The sequence below is a fragment of the Podarcis melisellensis genome, assembly GCF_964234715.1.
Source record: "Podarcis melisellensis genome assembly, chromosome: 9".
Taxonomy (NCBI): Eukaryota; Metazoa; Chordata; class Lepidosauria; order Squamata; family Lacertidae; genus Podarcis; species Podarcis melisellensis.
Genome location: NC_138541.1, coordinates 2,354,864 through 2,372,812, shown reverse-complemented (window position 1 = coordinate 2,372,812; position 17,949 = coordinate 2,354,864). Strand labels below are relative to the sequence as shown.

The 17,949-nt window shown below is 48.6% G+C and overlaps 1 protein-coding gene and 1 long non-coding RNA gene across 2 annotated transcripts in view; one reads left to right on the top strand and one right to left on the bottom strand.

Moving 5' to 3' along the window:
• The window catches only part of LOC309377862, a 102,891-nt gene extending 95,797 nt beyond the window's left edge, over positions 1–7,094 (bottom strand). The window contains exon 1 of the long non-coding RNA XR_014171740.1: positions 6,961–7,094. This is a non-coding gene — a long non-coding RNA (uncharacterized lncRNA). The remainder of the gene's footprint in view (positions 1–6,960) is intronic.
• Positions 1–17,949, top strand: part of SIGLEC1 (sialic acid binding Ig like lectin 1) — a 46,956-nt gene that overhangs the window by 18,350 nt on the left and 10,657 nt on the right. Inside the window, exons 7-16 of the mRNA XM_081924760.1 lie at positions 375–674; positions 2,369–2,623; positions 2,933–3,235; positions 6,634–6,888; positions 8,930–9,232; positions 10,720–10,980; positions 12,794–13,099; positions 14,104–14,355; positions 14,795–15,100; positions 16,117–16,368. Coding sequence (XP_081780886.1) covers positions 375–674; positions 2,369–2,623; positions 2,933–3,235; positions 6,634–6,888; positions 8,930–9,232; positions 10,720–10,980; positions 12,794–13,099; positions 14,104–14,355; positions 14,795–15,100; positions 16,117–16,368 — 2,793 coding nt within the window. The remainder of the gene's footprint in view (positions 1–374; positions 675–2,368; positions 2,624–2,932; positions 3,236–6,633; positions 6,889–8,929; positions 9,233–10,719; positions 10,981–12,793; positions 13,100–14,103; positions 14,356–14,794; positions 15,101–16,116; positions 16,369–17,949) is intronic.

The following is a 17,949-nucleotide window of genomic DNA, read 5'->3' as shown; positions in this document are numbered from 1 at the left end:
GCTCCTGCCAACCTAGCAGTTTGAAAGCACGTCAAGGTGCAAGTAGATAAATAGGTACCACTCCGACGGGAAGGTAAACGGCGTTTCTGTGAGCTGCTCTGGTTCGCCAGAAGCGGCTTAGTACTGGTGGCCACATGACCCGCAAGCTGTACGCCGGCTCCTTCGGCCAGTAAAGCGAGATGAGCGCCGCAACCCTAGAGTCGGTCACGACTGGACCTAATGGTCAGGGGTCCCTTTACCTTTTCAATTTACCTTTTAATTTAATCAGTGCGGCGTTTCTGTTTCTGTTCAGTTGGAGGGGAGGCCCTCCTACGAACCTGGAAATGTACCTGCTCCTAAGGTGTGCATGCAATGATCTTGTTTCTCCTGCACAGACCCCCCGAGGGCCCCCTCCCTCTCCTTGTTCCAGGAGACCCAGGAAGGGCAGCTGGCCATCATCTACTGCACCGTCGACAGCAACCCCCAGTCCGCCCTGAGCCTTTACCGGGACAAGCTGCTGATCGCCACCACCAGCTCGCACTCGGCTCCCAGCCAGCGGATCAGCATCAGCACCACACGAAACTCTTTGAAGCTGGAAATTCAGAAGGTCGTTCCAGAAGACCAGGGCGAGTACCAGTGTGTGGCCTCCAACGCGTACGGGAACGCCACCACTGCGAGATTCTTCGGTGCTCAAAGTAAGATTATTGCAATGGGTTGTGTGTGTGGCTGCCTCTGGAACTTCAGCTGGTGCAGAATTCAGTGGCCAGGTTGCTCACCAGAGCAAGCCGGTTTGAGCATATAAATCCAATCCTGGCTGCCAATTAGTTTCTGGGTCGAATTCAAAGTGCTGGTTTTGAAAGCTTACATGGCTCAGGGCTGCAAGACCTCAAAGACCGCCTCTCCACATGTGATCAAACCCAAACCCTGCGATTATCCTCTGAGGCCCTCTTTGGGCTCCCTGCTCTACGAAAGGTTCAGAGGGTAGCAGCATGAGAACAGGACCTTTTCTGTAGCGGCTCCCCACTGGTGGAACGCTCTCCCCAGGGAGGCTCACCTGGCGCCTTCGTTCCATATCTTTAGGTGCCAGGAAAGAAACATTCTTCATCAACCAAGCCTTTGGCTGTTCAGCAATCTATGGCCTTTTAAATGTGTGGTGAGATATTGTTCTTTATATCGTTATGTTATGCATTTTGTGTTTTTATATTGCAAAACGTAACATCTCCAGTTAAAAGACTCTCTGGCAGAGCAGAGTGAGACCCCAGAGTCTGTACAGCTAGCCCTGGCAGCGAAGTCCAGCGATTCGGCTCAGTATGAAACTGCTTTGTATCTCCACTTGATTTGGGCTTGCCCTTCTAGCTTTGCTTGGTCAACACCACTCACCAGGTGGGTGTGGTTCCTGCACAGCACGGGGGTTCGACTAGATGACCCTTGGGTCCCTTCCAACTCCACATTTCTATGAGGCTGAATCCTGACAAAACAGAAGTACTGTTTTGGGGGGACAGGAGGCGGGCAGGTGTGGAGGACTCCCTGGTCCTGAATAGGGTAACTGTGCCCCTGAAGAGGTGCGCAGCCTGGGAGTCATTTTTGACTCACAGCTGTCCATGGAAGCGTAGGTCAAATCTGTATCCAGGGCAGCTGTTTACCAGCTCCATCTGGTACATAGGCTGAGACCCTCCCTGCCCACAGACTGTCTCGCCAGAGTGGTGCATGCTTTGGTTACCTCTCACTTGGACTACTGCACTGCGCTCTATGTGGGGCTACCTTTGAAGGTGACCCGGAAACTACAACTAATCCAGAATGCGGCAGCTAGACTAGTAACTGGGAGTCACCGCCGAGACCACGTAACACCAGTCTTGAAAGACCTACATTGGCTCCCAGTACATTTCCGAGCACAATTCAAAGTGTTGGTGCTGACCTTGAAAGCCCTAAACAACCATGGCCCAATATACCTGAAGGAGCGTCTCCACCCCCATTGTTCTGCCCAGACACTGGGGTCCAGCTCCGAGGGCCTTCTGGTGGTTCCCTCCCTGTGATATGTGAGGTTACAGGGAACCAGGCTGAGGGCCTTCTTGGTAGTGGCACCCGCCCTGTGGAACGCCCTTCCACCAAATGTCAAAGACAACAACAACTACCAGACTTTTAGAAGACATCTGAAGGCAGCCCTCTTTAGGGAAGCTGTTAATGTGTATTATTATTTTTTAATATATATATTTTAGACCACTGTATTTTAATACTTTGTTGGGAGCTGCCCAAAGTGGCTGGGGAAACCCAGCCAGATGGGCGGGGTATAAATAATAAATTCTATTCTATTCTATTCTATTCTATTCTATTCTATTCTATTCTATTCTATGATTCTATGACCAACAGTCTCTGTTTGCTCTTCTCCCAGCTGCTAGGGTGGTGGCCAGCCCATCCCAAGAGTTACCCGAAGGCGAGCGAGTCACCCTGACCTGCATGTCCACCTTGGGGGCTGGAGATGGGACCACCTACACGTGGTACAAGAATGCTAAGTGGCTGCAGGAGGGAGTGGAGAGCTCCCTGGTCTTCCTGGCATTGGCCAGCGGTGACGCAGGAACATTCCACTGCGTTGCTCGGAACAAGAAAGCCAGCAGCACATCGCCAGCCCTCACCCTGCGCGTCTTGTGTGAGTAGCCCATCCGACCCATCTCATACAACGTGGCTGGAGCCATAGCGGTCTAGAGCAGGGGTAGGGGACCCAAGGGCCACATTACCCTATAGGGCCTGCATGTCAATAGTGGGCGGGGCTAGAGGCAAAGGTGGGTGCAGCAATGATGGGACACCTAGCTTTGTTCCAGGAAAGGGCCGTGGTTGATTCCTGCATTGCACGAAGCTGCCCAGGGTGGCTGGGGTGACCCAGCCAGATGGGAGGGGGATTAATAATAAATTATTATTAAATTGTTCTTATTATAACGGATATTTTTCCACTCCAAAGATGCCCCCAAGCAGCCTGTCCTGAGGTCCTTTCTGGAAACCCGAGGAGGATACCTTGGCGCCATCCAATGCACAGTCGACAGCGAACCGGCCTCCGAGATAACGCTGCGCAAGGGCGACACGCTCATCGGGTCCACCACCACTGCCCACTCCTCCGCCGACCCAAGAGTGAGCGTGATCCAGTCGTACAACACACTGAAGGTGACCATCAAGGGCGTGAGGCTGGAAGATGAAGGAAAGTACCTCTGTTCTGCTCAGAACCGCTATGGACAATCCACGGCCTCCATGGACTTCACGGCGGAAAGTAAGTCACAGAGATTTGAGAAGCTTGCGGTCCAGTTGTCAAAAGCGTTTCCCCCACACACAAAAAATGGAGGTTACGCTTTATATTACATCCAGACCATAATATTCTTTCCTTCCTAACTGCCGCCCTTAAGTGGCATGTTATGTACTGAGTTGAATAGGATCCAAAAGGCAGCAGTCTGATTGGTCCTAGAACAATAAGATCCAGAATGCAGCATTCTGATTGGTCCTAGAATAATAGGATTCAGAATGCTGCAGTCTAATTGGTCCTAGAACAATAGGATTCAGAATGCAGCAGTCTGATTGGTCCTAGAACAATAGGATCCAAAATGCAGCAGTCTGATTGGTCCTAGAACAATAGGATTCAGAATGCAGCAGTCTGATTGGTCCTAGAACAATAGGATTCAGAATGCAGCAGTCTGATTGGTCCTAGAACAATAGGATTCAGAATGCAGCAGTCTGATTGGTCCTAGAACAATAGGATCCAGAATGCAGCAGTCTGATTGGTCCGCAGGAGCCACCCAATCCAACTCCAGGTGGAAGTGAATTCGCAACCAGATTGGCCTACAGGAGAATCCCGGAATTAGCCAATCACGTGGGGCCCATTGTGTAAATAATGTATATAAAGCAGACATTTCGGGGGAACTCCTATTCCTCACTACTATGAATAAAGAGCATGAAATCCACACTTGACTCCGAGTATCTTTCATGGCAACAGCACCTTTGCTGTGTCCCATCTAATATTCTGAAATAGGACTTTCTGTTATGCCTTTTCTCACAATCTCCCCTTTTTGCCTGACCATCATTTGTGGGTTCTTGGACAGAAGTTGGGTGGCCACCTGTCAGGGATTCTTCAGCTGTGATTCCTGCTTTGCAGGAGGGTTGGACAAAATAATCCTTTGGAGTGCCAAAACTACGAGTCTATGGAACTAGCTAGCCATATTTCTTAACTGCCATGGTGCTGATCCTCTGCCTGGAAGAGGAAAGGAGAATTTTTATTGTTGCCTGCTAGAGCAGATGTGCTACAGCATCTAAGCATTTTATAAAATACTTTACGGATGACCCTGACTTTGGCAAACTTAGCTAGACTGATCCATCTTGGAGCAGGGAAGTGGAGTGAATTGGGATATTGTTTTTGTATCCCCCCCTTTTTTTGTAATTGCTATATATTGGAAATTAATGAAATTATATTGAAAGGAAGGAAGGAAACCAGCCTACACTACCAGCTAGGGCAGTTTAGAAGCTTATTATGGTCTTATTTGTTTATAAAGATGCGCCTTGAGGGTCCCTTCCAATCCTAGGATTCTGTGATTGATTGCTGCTGCTCCACCCAGGTATCTGTGTTAACCCTTTAGGGTTTACTCCCCTTCGAAGACAGAGGTCCTCTGGCTGGGACGGGATGATATGGGACTGAGGGGGCAGCTCCCATCTCTTGCGGGGGTGCAATTAGTGCCAGCACCGTCTGTTAAGAGTTTGGGTGTAATCTTCGATACCTCCCTCTCCATGGAGGCGCAGATTGCAGCTATTACAAAGGCGGCATTTTTTCATCTCCGCCAAGCTAAGCAGTTGGCTCCTTACCTCTCTCGCCCTGACCTAGCTACTGTGATCCACGCGACGGTCACCTCCAGACTGGATTATTGTAACTCGCTCTACGTGGGGCTGCCCTTGAGACTGACCCAAAAACTCCAGCGGGTGCAGAATGCCGCAGCGAGACTCCTTACGGGGTCCTCGCTGCGAGATCACATTCATCCGGTGCTATACCAGCTGCACTGGCTCCCGGTGGAGTACAGGATCAGGTTTAAGGTGCTGGTTTTAACCTTCAAAGCCCTATACGGCCTAGGACCCTCGTACCTACGGGACCGCCTCTCCTGGTATGCCCCACAGAGGAACCTACGGTCTTCAAACAAAAACACCTTGAAGGTCCCAGGCCACAGAGAGGTTAGGCTGGCCTCAACTAGAGCCAGGGCCTTTTCGGCTGCGGCTCCAACCTGGTGGAATGCTCTGTCACAAGAGACAAGGGCCCTGCAGGACTTGACATCTTTCCGTAGGGCCTGCAAGACAGAGCTGTTCCGCCAGGCCTTTGGTTAGGGCGCAGCCTGACTCCCTCCTCTGGCAACCTTTACAAAACTTTATGGCTGCCATCAATCTTGATTTTAATTAATTTTTATAATGTTTTATAATGTCGCACTATTTTGGTGTTGTTAGCCGCCCTGAGCCCGGCTTCGGCTGGGGAGGGCGGGATATAAATAAAATTTATTATTATTATATTATTATTTAAGGCATTCTCCTCTGAATCACAGACTTGAAGCTTTGGAAGGGACCCAACTGCTTGCAATGCAGGAATTGTTGTTGTTTAAATTTTTAAAATTTATTTACAACATAATCCACAACAACTCATACATACAAACAAACAAACCCACCACCATTGACAATTAAAACATATCAAAATTAAACTCCTATCCCCTTACACAAAGAAAACATAGCATGAAAATAAAACTTCCCTTATTCTGTAAATGGCATCCTTATTTACATCTTGTGTACTGTTTCTTTTATATGTGATTATTACAATTTTTCCTAATTATGACTTTAAAAACCACAAAGTCTCCTGTAGAAATTACCATATTTTTCGCCCTATAGGACGCACTTTTCCCCCTTCAAAAATGAAGGGGAAATGTCTGTGCGTCCTATGGGGCGAATGCAGGCTTTCGCTGAAGCCTGGAGAGTGAGAGGGGTCGGTGCGCACCGACCCCTCTTGCTCCCCAGGCTTCAGGAAGCTCTCTACAAGCCTTGGGAGCCCAGCGGGAGTTCCTGCCGGGCTCCCGCGGCTTGCGGAGAGCTGCCTGCACCCCGAAGCCCAGGCGCGCTGAGCAGTCGCGCCAGGGCTTCAGGTAGCTCTGCTCAAGCCGCGGGAGCCCTCCCACAGCTTGCACAGAGCTGCCTCTTATCCCGAAGCCCGGGCGCGCTGAGCAGAAATAATTCCCCCCTCCAAAAAAAAACCTAGGTGCGTCCTATGGGCCGGTGCGCCCTATGGGGCGAAAAATACAATAACCGAAACAAGTCCAGGTGTATATTTTAGGGCACTGTTTGGTAAAGTATTCTCTGCATTTTCCCCATTCATTTTAAAATTCTTGTCTAGGTTGTCCCCTAATTGTCTCTGTCAATCTGGCCAATTCAGTATAATCTAATAATTTATCCTGCCATTCCTTTTTCGTTGGCACAAATTCTTTTTTTCCATTTTCTGTTGTTGTTAGTTATTTCTGCGGTTTATATACTGCCCTTTATCCAAAGATCTCAGAGTTGTGCCCAACATCAAGGACACAACAACCACAACCACAGCTAAATGCAGGAATCGCAACTGACAACTGTTCCCGTTTTATTTCCCACCCAACTGTCTTCCAGCTGCAAGAATCACCATCTCCCCATCCTCAGAGGTGCGTGAAGGTGAGGCGGTCCAGTTGTCCTGCGAGGTGAGCAGTGATAACACCACCTCAAGCAACTGCACCTGGTACAAGGATGGTCTTCCTCTCCCCGAGGCCCGTGGGCATTCCCTGGAGTTCCAGCGAGTGTCCAGACGCGATTCAGGGATCTATCACTGCCAAGTGGAGAACGAGAAAGCCAGCAAGAGCTCCACCACCGCCACCCTGTCTGTGCTGTGTAAGAGTCGCTGCCTTTTGCAGTTTTGTTCAAGATCGGGGGTCAGCAAACTTTTTCCGCTGTCCCTCAGACCTTGTGGGGGGCCAGACTATATTTTTAAAAAAATAATGAACGAATTCCTATGCCCCACAAATAACCCAGAGATGCATTTTAAATAAAAGGACATATTCTACTCATGTAAAAACACCAGGCAGGCCCCAGAAATAACCTAGTTGTTTAGTCGTGTGTGACTCTTCATGACCCCCTGGACCAGAGCACGCCAGGCACTTCTGTCTTCTGCCTCCCGCAGTTTGGTCAAACTCATGCTGGTAGCTTCAAGAACACCATCCAACCATCTCGTCCTCTGACGTCCCCTTCTCCTTGTGCCCTCCATCTTTCCCAACATCAGGGTCTTTTCCAGGGAGTCTTCTCTTCTCATGAGGTGGCCAAAGTATTGAAGCCTTAGCTTCAGGATCTGTCCTTCCAGTGAGCACTCAGGGCTGATTTCCTTCAGAATGGATAGGTTTAATCTTCTTGCAGTCCATGGGACTGTCAAGAGTCTCCTCCAGCACCAGAATTCAAAAGCATCCATTCTTTGGCGATCAGCCTTCTTTATGGTCCAGCTCTCACTTCCATACATCACTACTGGGAAAACCATAGCTTTAACTATACGGACCTTGGTCGGCAAGGTGATGTCTCTGCTTTTTAAGATGCTATCTAAGTTTATCATTGCTTTTCTCCCAAGAAGAAGGCGTATTTTAATTTTGTGGCTGCTGTCACCATCTGCAGTGATCAAATAACCTAGAGATGCATTTTAAATAAAAGGACACATTCTACCCATGTAAAAACATGCTGATTCCCGGACTGTCTGTGGGTAGGATTTAGAAGGCGATTGGGCCGGATCCAGTCCCCGGGCCTTAGTTTGCCTACCCATGTTCAAGACGCTATCAAGTTAGACTTCCGGAAGTATTTCCCCACAAACACTCACACACAAAAAATCTCATATACATATAGCAAAGGTAGGCAAGGCGATTCCCTCCCATCAGCTGACTTCATGGCTGTAAATTAATAAGCTGCTCTCAGATCTTTTTCATATGAGATAATTCAAGATATCACATCTATGTAGGAAAACAGCATATCCTCTGTAACCTGCCCCACCCGTCTTTGGGGCACGGCTCTTGGATTTACAGACTAACAAAATGTAATGCTAGAAAAAGAGGCAATGTCATAATTGTGTATGAAATTATGCGTGTCCTTGAGAAAGAGAAGAGAGGCAAGTTTTTTTTTCTTCCTCTCTCATAACACTGGAATTTGTGGACATCCAATGAAGCTGAACGTTGGAAGATTTAGGACAGTTAAAAGAAAGCTCTGCTTTACCTGAAGGAGCGTCTCCACTCCCATCGTTCTACCCGGACACTGAAGTCCAGTGCCGAGGGCCTTCTGGCGGTTCCCTCCCTGCAAGAAGCCAAGTTACTGGGAAGCAGGCAGAGGGCCTTCTCAGTAGTGGCACCCGCCCTGTGGAACTCCCTCCCACCAGACACCAGATGACAAAAAGAACAACAACTACCAGACTTTTAGAAGACATCTGAAGGCAGCTCTGTTTAGGGAAGCTTTTAATGTTTAATAGACCACTGTATTTTAATACTTTGTTGGAAGCCGCCCAGAGTGGCTAAGGAGATCCAGCCAGATGGGTGGGGTATAAAGTATTAGTATTAGTATTAGGCACCAGATGAACCTCCCTGGGGTGATACTATAACCTTGAAAGATAGCCCTTGTGGGACCTCCCTCCGATCCTTGTTCCTCCTGACCCAATGCCTTCAAATTTCTCTTTCTTTCCCAACTCCTTATAGTTTCTTCTGAAGTTCCAGTCCTATAAAACATACTATTGGCCAAACACTCTCTGTTCAAAGTTACACATTTTCATCGCATAAATTAAATGCTATTATCTGATCAGTTGTCAGACAACTCAATCAGAGCAAGAGATATAATTTCGCATTGGCACTGTTTCATTCATTAAAAGCCTGGGTCTTACGCTCTTAACGTGTGTGTCCTCTGGTTCCAGACCCCCCTGGGAAGCCTTGGGCATCGGTCTTTGCAGAGACGGAAAGAGGTCGGGTCGCCATCTTCCAGTGTTCAGTGGACAGCAACCCTCCAGCCCAACTGGTCCTGTATAAAGGAGGTGAAGTCGTGGCTTCCAGCAGCTCAGCGAACAGCGCAGCCTCCCAGAGGGTCAGCATCACGGCCGCTCCCAACGCCATGCGGGTGGAGATGAGAAACATCGAGCCACAGGACGAAGGCAGCTACAACGTCACAGCCACCAACGCCTACGGCTCTTCCTCCAGGCTAGTGTACTTCCGTGTGCAGAGTGAGTGCAGAGAGGCTGCGATTGTGGCGCCGATAATAGCCGTGTGTCTATTTCAATCCAGGGCAGCTGTCCAGGGCAGCTGTTTATCAGCTCCATCTGGTATGCAGGGTGAGACCCTCCCTGCCTGCGGACTGCCTTGCCAGAATGGTGCATGCTCTGGTTATCTCCCGCTTGGACTACTGCAATGCACTCTATGTGGGGCTACCTTTGAAGGTAACCTGGAAACTGCAATTAATCCAGAATGTGGCAGCTAGACTGGTGACTGGGAGCGGCCGCTGAGACCATATAACACCAGTCTTGAAAGACCTACATTGGCTCCCAGTACGTTTCCGAGCACAATTCAAAGTGTTGGTGCTGACCTTTAAAGCCCTAAACGGCCTCAGTCCAGTATATCTGAAGGAGCGTCTTCACCCTCACCATTTTACCCGGAAACACTGAGGTCCAGCACCGAGGGCCTTCTGGCAGTTCCCTCCCTGCGAGAAGCCAAGTTACAGGGAACCAGGCAGAGGGCCTTCTCGGTGGTGGCACCCGCCCTGTGGAACGCCCTCCCATCAGATGTCAAAGAGAAAAATAACTACCAAACTTTTAGAAGACATCTGAAGGCAGCCCTGTTTAGGGAAGCTTTTAATGTTTGATGTATTACAGTATTTTAATATTTTTTTGGAAGCTGCCCAGAGTGGCTGGAGAAGCCCAGCCAGATGGGCAGGGTATAAATATATTATTATTATTATTATTATTATTATTATTATTATTATTATTATTATTATTATCATCATCATCATCATCATGTTGCTGCCTTATTGCCAAGCATGGATAGTCCTCTCCTCCCTTCGGTAACTTCACGGACGAGAATTAGCAAGTAGTTTATCATTTATAGTCCTTTTTATTCAGTCGTCTGGTTGCAAGCAAAAGTCCACATCTCTCCACAAGGAGGGCAGTTGGCTACTCCAGATCCTCCCCTTTCCGGCCCCCGCAACATCCTGGGCGCCAACAGGAAGTGTGGTGTAGTGGTTCAGAGCGGTAGACTCGTAATCTGGGGAACCGGGTTTGCATCTCCGCTCCTCCACATGCAGCTGCTGGGTGACCTTGAGCCAGTCACACTTCTTTGAAGTCTCTCAGCCCCACCTGCCTCACAAGCTGTCTGTTGTGGGGGTGGAAAGGAAAGGAGAATGTTAGCCGCTTTGAAACTCTGTAGGGTAGTGATAAAGTGGGATATCAAATCCAAACTCCTCCTCCTCCTCCTCCTCCTCCTCTTCTTCTTCTTCTTCTTCTTGACATCTCTGCTGGCTGTTTCCTCCCTTCTGTTTCTCTTTCCATTATCTCATAGCTAGATAACTCCCGGAATTCTAGAATTGTTCCATTGGAAGGGACCACAGGGGTCATCTAGTCCAACCCCCTGCAATGTTGGAATCTTTGGCCCAACCTGGGGCTCAAACTTGTGACCCTGAGATTAAGAGCCCCATGCCTGACTTTCTTCCCCAATCCAGCTGCCCGAGTTCTGGCTTCGCCATCCCCCGAGTTGCTGGAAGGAGAGGCGCTCACCCTGAGCTGCGACGTGTTGGGGTCTGCTCCCGAGGAGTCCACCTTCTCCTGGTACAAAAACAGCAGGCGCCTCCAAGAGAGCGATGCCAGCACACTCACCTTCAAGGCCATCACCAGCAGCGACGCTGGATCCTACCATTGCAAAGCCCACATGCTGGATGAGGCCAGCACCAGCGTCTCTTCAGCCATCAGCATAACTGTCTTTTGTAAGTGGCAGTGTTTTTGCCAGCAGCATCCCTAACCTAGATTAGACTCCCTGCAGTCAGCTTGGGGTGGGCGATAGCCAGACATTAAGCATGCAATGAGGAAATGCCACATCCTTCCCAATCCCAAGGGACAGCTTCATTAACATTAACATTAACATTAACATTAACATTAACATTAACAAAAATGAGGTCCAGCTCCGAGGGCCTTCTGGTGGTTCCCTCGCTGCGAGAAGTGAGGTTACAGGGAACCAGGCAGAGGGCCTTCTCAGTAGTGGCACCAGCCCTGTGGAACGCCCTCCCACCAGATGTCAACGAGTACAACTACTACCAGACTTTTAAAAGACATCTGAAGGCAGCCCTCCTTAGGGAAGCTTTTAATGTCTGATGCATTACTGTATTTTAATATTTTGTTGAAAGCCATCCAGAGTGGCTGGGGAAACACAGCCAGATGGGCGGGGTATAAATATTATTATTATTATTATTATTATTATTATTATTATTATTATTATTATCAAACATGTGACCTTGAAATCTGGACATTTTTGTGCTGTTTTGTGCCACGAACCCTGCATTTCGTGCCACCCCTGAAACAGAGTAATTCATACTCAGACCAGGGACCATAGGTACCTCCCACAAAACTCAAAACAGTCCGATTCACTCCAAACCAGTGCCAAACAATTGCAAGAGTTTTAATAAAATAAAAATAATGTATTATTTATAACCCCACCACCACCAAATCCGGCTGCGTTTCCCCAACCACTCTGGGTGGCTTACAGAATATATAAAACACAATAAAGCATTTGTGCGCCACAGACCCTACGTTTTGTGCCACCCCTCAAAGGGAGTAACTGATACTCAAACCAAGGGCCATAGGTATCCCTTCTAAATCCAACCCTGGAGGGTGGGGATTCGCAACACACGATGGCCCAAAACGAGCCCAAAACGTTGGCATCAGTTTGGAGTGGATCCAAAATTCCTGGGTCACACATTAATGAAGCTCCAAGGGACCTCCAAGTCATTTCAAACTGGATTCCTCCATGGCACTGCCTACAGGTGATCAAAAATCCGGTTGTGTGTCTCCCTGAGAGTTTATAGACAAAATCTTTTCATAATCTATGGCCTTTTAAAGGGAGGACGTGAGGATATTTTCTGTCTCTCCCCCTCCCTTACTATTATTATATTAAGTATTTTGTGTTTTATGTTGCAAGCCTCCCTGTGGTCTCTTGAGGAAGGGCAGTTTTATAAATACGATAAAGGATAAAGTAATAATCATTTGCCTGTCCTGAGTCAACAATCAGCTGGAAAAGAGGTAGTCCCCATCATCAAATCTAGAATCATAGAATCATAGAGTTGGAAGAGACTACAAGGGCCATGGAGTCCAACCCCCTGCCAAGCAGGAAACACCAGCAGAGCACTCCTGACATATGGTTGTCAAGCCTCTGCTTAAAGACCTCCAAAGAAGGAGACTCCACCACGCTCCTTGGCAGCAAATTCCACTGTCAAACAGCTCTTACTGTCAGGAAGTTCTTCCTAATGTTTAGGTGGAATCTTCTTTCTTGTAGTTTGGATCCATTGCTCCGTGTCCGCTTCTCTGGAGCAGCAGAAAACAACCTTTCTCCCTCCTCTATGTGACATCCTTTTATATATTTGAACATGGCTATCATATCACCCCTTAACCTCCTCCTCTTTTATATATTTGAACATGGCTATCATATCACCCCTTAACCTCCTCCTCTTTTATATATTTGAACATGGCTATCATATCACCCCTTAACCTCCTCCTAAAGCTGGCGTCTCTCTCCCGCCTGCATAGATCCACCTCGGAAACCTCAGGTGAGCTCCTTCCTTCAGACACAGGGCAGGCAAGTGGCCGTCATCCACTGCAGCACCCAGAGCGAGCCCCAGTCCCAGCTGGCCATCTACAAGGGCGGTGAGCTCCTGGCCTCCACCATCAACTCTGGCATGGTGGCACCCAACCCACGGGTCGGCGTATCAGCCTTGTACAACAGCTTGAGAGTGGAGATCTCTCATGTGGTGATGGAGGACGAAGGAGAGTACTTCTGCTTTGCTGGCAATGTGCATGGCAACGCCAGCTCCTCGGTGACGTTCATCGCAGAGAGTGAGTAGGCGAAGGGGTGCGATCGTGTGAAGGGTGGCTCAGCTGGTAGAGCATGAGACTCTTAATCTCAGTGTCAGGGATGTTCCTCCCCAGAGCGACAGCAAGGACTCCGGAGAGGAAAGAGGGCAGACTGGGGGGGGGGGGAGTAGAGACTTGATTCCTTCCCACATTGAGAGTGATATAAGCCGCTCTCGCTCTGGAATGCAAGCTGTTGAAGCCGGCTGTAGGGCAACAGCCACTGTTAGATTTGGCTCAAGAGGAGGAGGGGCTGGCTACACCTGAGTCTCCTCAGAGCAGGAGGAAGAGCTGGGTATTAGGGCAACGTCGGCCCAGCAGGAGGTGGGGAAAAAGGTGGAGGATATCCTGCTGGCGCAGACAGCATCATCCAGTGGGACCAACTGATTCATCCAGTGGAGCTCAGATTGCAGCTACTGTGTAACTACTAAATAAATCTAAGAGTAATTAACCTGCCAAGGGATGCAGGTGGCGCTGTGGGTTAAACCACAGAGCCTAGGGCTTGCCGATCAGAAGGTTGGCAATTCGAATCCCCGCGACGGGGTGAGCTCCCGTTGCTCAGTCCCTGCTCCTGCCAACCTAGTTCGAAAGCACGAAGTGCATGTAGATAAATAGGTACCACTCCGGCAGGAAGGTAAACGGCGTTTCCATGCGCTGCTCTGGTTCGCCAGAAGCAGCTTAGTCAAGCTGGCCACATGACCCAGAAGCTGCACACCGGCTCCCTTGGCCTATAGAGCAAGATGAGCGCCGCAACCCCAGAGTCAGTCACGATTGGACCTAATGGTCAGGGGTCCCTTTACCTTTAATTAACCTGCCGGCTTGCCACGTCTTGTATGAGAGAGACATTGTAAATCCTGACACTCAAGGTCATGGGTGTTTGAGCCCCAGGATGGCCAAAGAGATTCCTGCATTGCAGAGCAGCCCTCCTTTTTGAGATCTGCCCATTAAAAGAGCTCTGTTTTCCTGCCTTCCATGGTCGGTCTGCTTAGCTGCAAGAATCTGGATTTCTCCTCCGGATGTTCTCGAAGGGAATGCAGTGAACCTCACCTGTGCAGCTGACAGCAATACAGCTGGCGATCCGTACTACACCTGGTATAAAAACAACAGGTGGTACGCCGAAGGCGCATCGAATATGCTGTCACTTCCCCATGCTACTGTGGCTGATGCTGGCTCCTACTACTGCACAGTGAAGAACCAGGAGAGAGTTCGGAACTCTTCCTTGGGCACTCTGAACGTCCTCTGTAAGTCCCTGAATTTACAAAGTGTTGTTGCCCAGTCCCTGTGGTGGTGGGTCCCATAGAGCAGAAGGAAGGGAGGCCACCTGTAGGCGGCGCAAGAGACAGCGGCAGGCAGAGTCAGGATCAGGAGAACTGAGGCCTGCCGCAAAAGACCCCTTAACGCTACCCCTGCCTCCCTTCACCAAAAATGCAAGTATCATGCTTCTAATTTGTATAATTTCCGAGCAGTCGAAATCTCACAAGTTAACTATGCATAAGACACAATCACACTATGCTGCATTTTGATGCATGCTCCCAAAAAACTTGCTTAGATCAAAACTGAGAAAAAGAATGGCCTGGCTACATTTTAAACCCAGAATGCGTATGCACATCTTTTTGTTACTGCTGCATAACTCAGTCGCCTGATTCTGCTGATTTCGCTCCTCTTTCCCCCTACTGGAAGATCCTCCCAGGAACACTTGGGTGAAGTCTTTCCTGGAGACCCAGAAAGGGATGCTGGCCATCATTGTGTGCTCTGTCGAAAGCAACCCCTGGTCTGTGCTCTCCCTCCTCCGAGGCAGCAAAGTTCTCGCATCAAGCTCTTTCCAAGCCAGCCGGGCACCAAACCATAGGCTGAGCGCCGCTGCCTCTCCAAACTCCTTGAGACTCGAGATCAAAGATGTCAGCCTGGACGACGAGGGGATGTACGAGTGCCTGGCCAGCAATGGCATTGGCAACACCAGCGCCTCCTTAGACTTCACAGTGGCGAGTGAGTGAAAACAGCTGACGCTTGGGGAAGGGTTGTAGCTCAGTGGCAGAAGGTCCCAGAAAGTCAATCCCCAACAGCTCCTCTAGGTAACTGGGGAAGTAGGTCAGACCCAAGAGAGCCCATCTAGTCTAGCATTTTGTTCTCAAAGTGGCCGGCCAGGTGTCCCAATGGAAAGCCCCCAAGCATCACCTGAGTGCAGCATCCCTCTCCCCGCTTGCGATTCTCCAGCAAGTGGTCTTCACAGGTGTATTCAATAGTGGTAGGAGAGCAAAGCCCTGTTAAGATTCCTGCTCCGTGTTTGCAGTCATGAGATTGTTGTCTATCACATGACGGTGTATGTTTTCATTCCACAGAGTGGGAAGTGACGGAGACAGGATGTTTTGGTATCACTGTGTTCCGTGAAGTGGGACTATTGCCCTTTGTGCTTTCCCTCTTTGCTGCCTGATGAGAAAAAGGAAGGAGCTAAGGCAGAATGCTCCGAGTGTAATATATGTAAATAAAAGTAGATTAGCCAAAATGCTGTGCTACTGAGGTCTGTTACGCAAACTGCAAATACTCTGTGGATCCCTAAGTGTGCTGATGCTTCTTGGTATCAGACGCTGTGATGTTCAGTCTGAAGAAAGCTTTTGAAGTTCCTGAGCGACCGACCAGGTGGGAGAGAACATGCCAGCTGGGCATGTGTCTCTGCCAGGGCCCTACACGAGAGCAGGACGCTCCTAACAAGCCATTGTGGCTATTGGCCATCGATAGACTTGGCCCCCATTCATTTTGTCTAATCCTCTTTGAGAGCCATTGAAGCTGGCGGCCATCACTACATTCCATGGCTGCCAATTTCGTTGTTTACCTTTGCACCGTGTCAAGGAATGCTTCAAAAAAATACAGGCACAGTATATTTTTGTTTTCCATGTCAATATACATTAAACAATGATACTTAGCACAGGTTGGGGAAGCTGATTATTCCCTGTTGGAGCTGGTGGCTTCAATCTATTTCAGCTTCCCTCTTCTCCATCTTGCAGCTACGAGGGTTGTGATTAAGCCAGTCTCAGAGGTGCGTGAAGGGGATCGGGTCTCTCTCGTCTGTGAAGACAGAAGCTCCCCGTCAACAGCTGTCTACACCTGGTACAAGAATTCCAGATGGCTGTCTGAGGGCCCAGCCCCCTCCCTCATCTTCCAGGCGGTGGCAACCAGCGACATGGGCTCCTACTCCTGCCAAGTTCAGAAGGAGAGGGGGACCAGGAAGTCTCCACCTGCTGCCCTGAGGGTGCTCTGTGAGTACAGCAAGAATTCCCCTTTGGAATGGGTTTGTGCGTGGATTTACGAAATGTTCCTTAAACCATGGGGCTGGTCTTGCAATCTGCACACTGGAGCCTGTTAAAATGACCCATTTTGTCCGGGGAAAAGTGAGTCGCTGTGCACAGTGCTGATTGGCTAGCACCTGTGCAGTCATGAGTCTACTTTCCTTCTCCTCCTCCACACCTCCCAAACTCCCAGGGTAGTTTTTCAACTTATAAAATGTTGAGTGGAGCAGGAGACGGGAGGAACTTTATAGGAATAGACACACAGGGCTCATCAACTGGGAAAGGGGGATTCTTCCACTGTGAAAAATCTTGAAAACTTTTCAAAAAAGAAAGAAGAAAGAATGACTTGTGCCTTAAATATGGAGGCAGAAGCCAAAGTGACAACTAACTCAGCATTCTTATTGCTAATCTCTGCACTTGCTGATTACAATCTGAAGGGGAGGGAATCTGGGGTCTCTCCCCATGGGGAAAAAACACTTGATTGTGACTTCCATTTTAGAGATAAGATTGCATACATCCCGAGAGACACTTTGAAGACTTGGGGCCTGTCAGCCTATTTCCTTCCTTCCTTAGGTTCAGTTCAGTCTATTTCTGCAACCATTTGGGTTAGTTTTCATACATTTCTACTGATACAGTACACATACTTAGCACCCAATTTTATCTAACGTATGCCTTATTGCAAGCCACTTCTCCTAATCTGATCCATTTTTATGAACACTTTCCCTTAATATACAGTACAATTCTTTGGTTGGATAGCTGCGCTGCAAAATCCAGAGAAGTACAAATCTAAAATGCTGCTTGCATTTCATGTCTCACAGTGAAGTGCAAATTGGAGGGGGTCACATTAAAAAAATTCAAAACAAATTTCTCTCCCATTCTCAGTGAGGACGAGAAACATTTCCCCCAAAGCAATCTGAGGTTTGCAGTACGTACCCAGTACTTAGAATTATAGAATCATTGAAGAAGTGGAAGAGACCCAAAGGGTGGTGCTGTGGCTAAACCACTGAGCCTTTGGGGCTTCCCTATCGGAAGGTTGGCAGTGCAGTTCAAATCCAATTCTTCTGTTGTTTTTCAAAAGTTTTCAAGATTTTTCACTGTAGCACAATCCCAGCTTCTGCCAACCTAGCAGTTTGAAAGCACGCCAGTGCAAGTAGATAAATAGGTACCACTGCGGCAGGAAGCTAAACTGCATTTCTGTGCGCTCTGGTTTCCGTTACGGTGTCCCGTTGCCCCGAAACAATTTAGTCCTGCTGGCCATATGACCCAGAAAACTGTTTGTGGACAAACGCCAGCTCTCATGGTCTGAAAGCGGGATTAGCATCGCACCCCAAAGTTGCCTTTGACTGGATCTAACCATCCAGGGGTCCTTTATTACTATTTATTGAATTTATATACCGCCCTATACTCAGGGGTCTCAGGGTGGCTCACAAAATAAAATCAAGGTATAAAGCCACAAAATATCTAATAAAAATAAAAACAACAACCCAATAGCCCCCCAAAAAAACACATTTTAAAAGGGCATAGTATGTAAATAGGCCTGGTTAAAAAGGA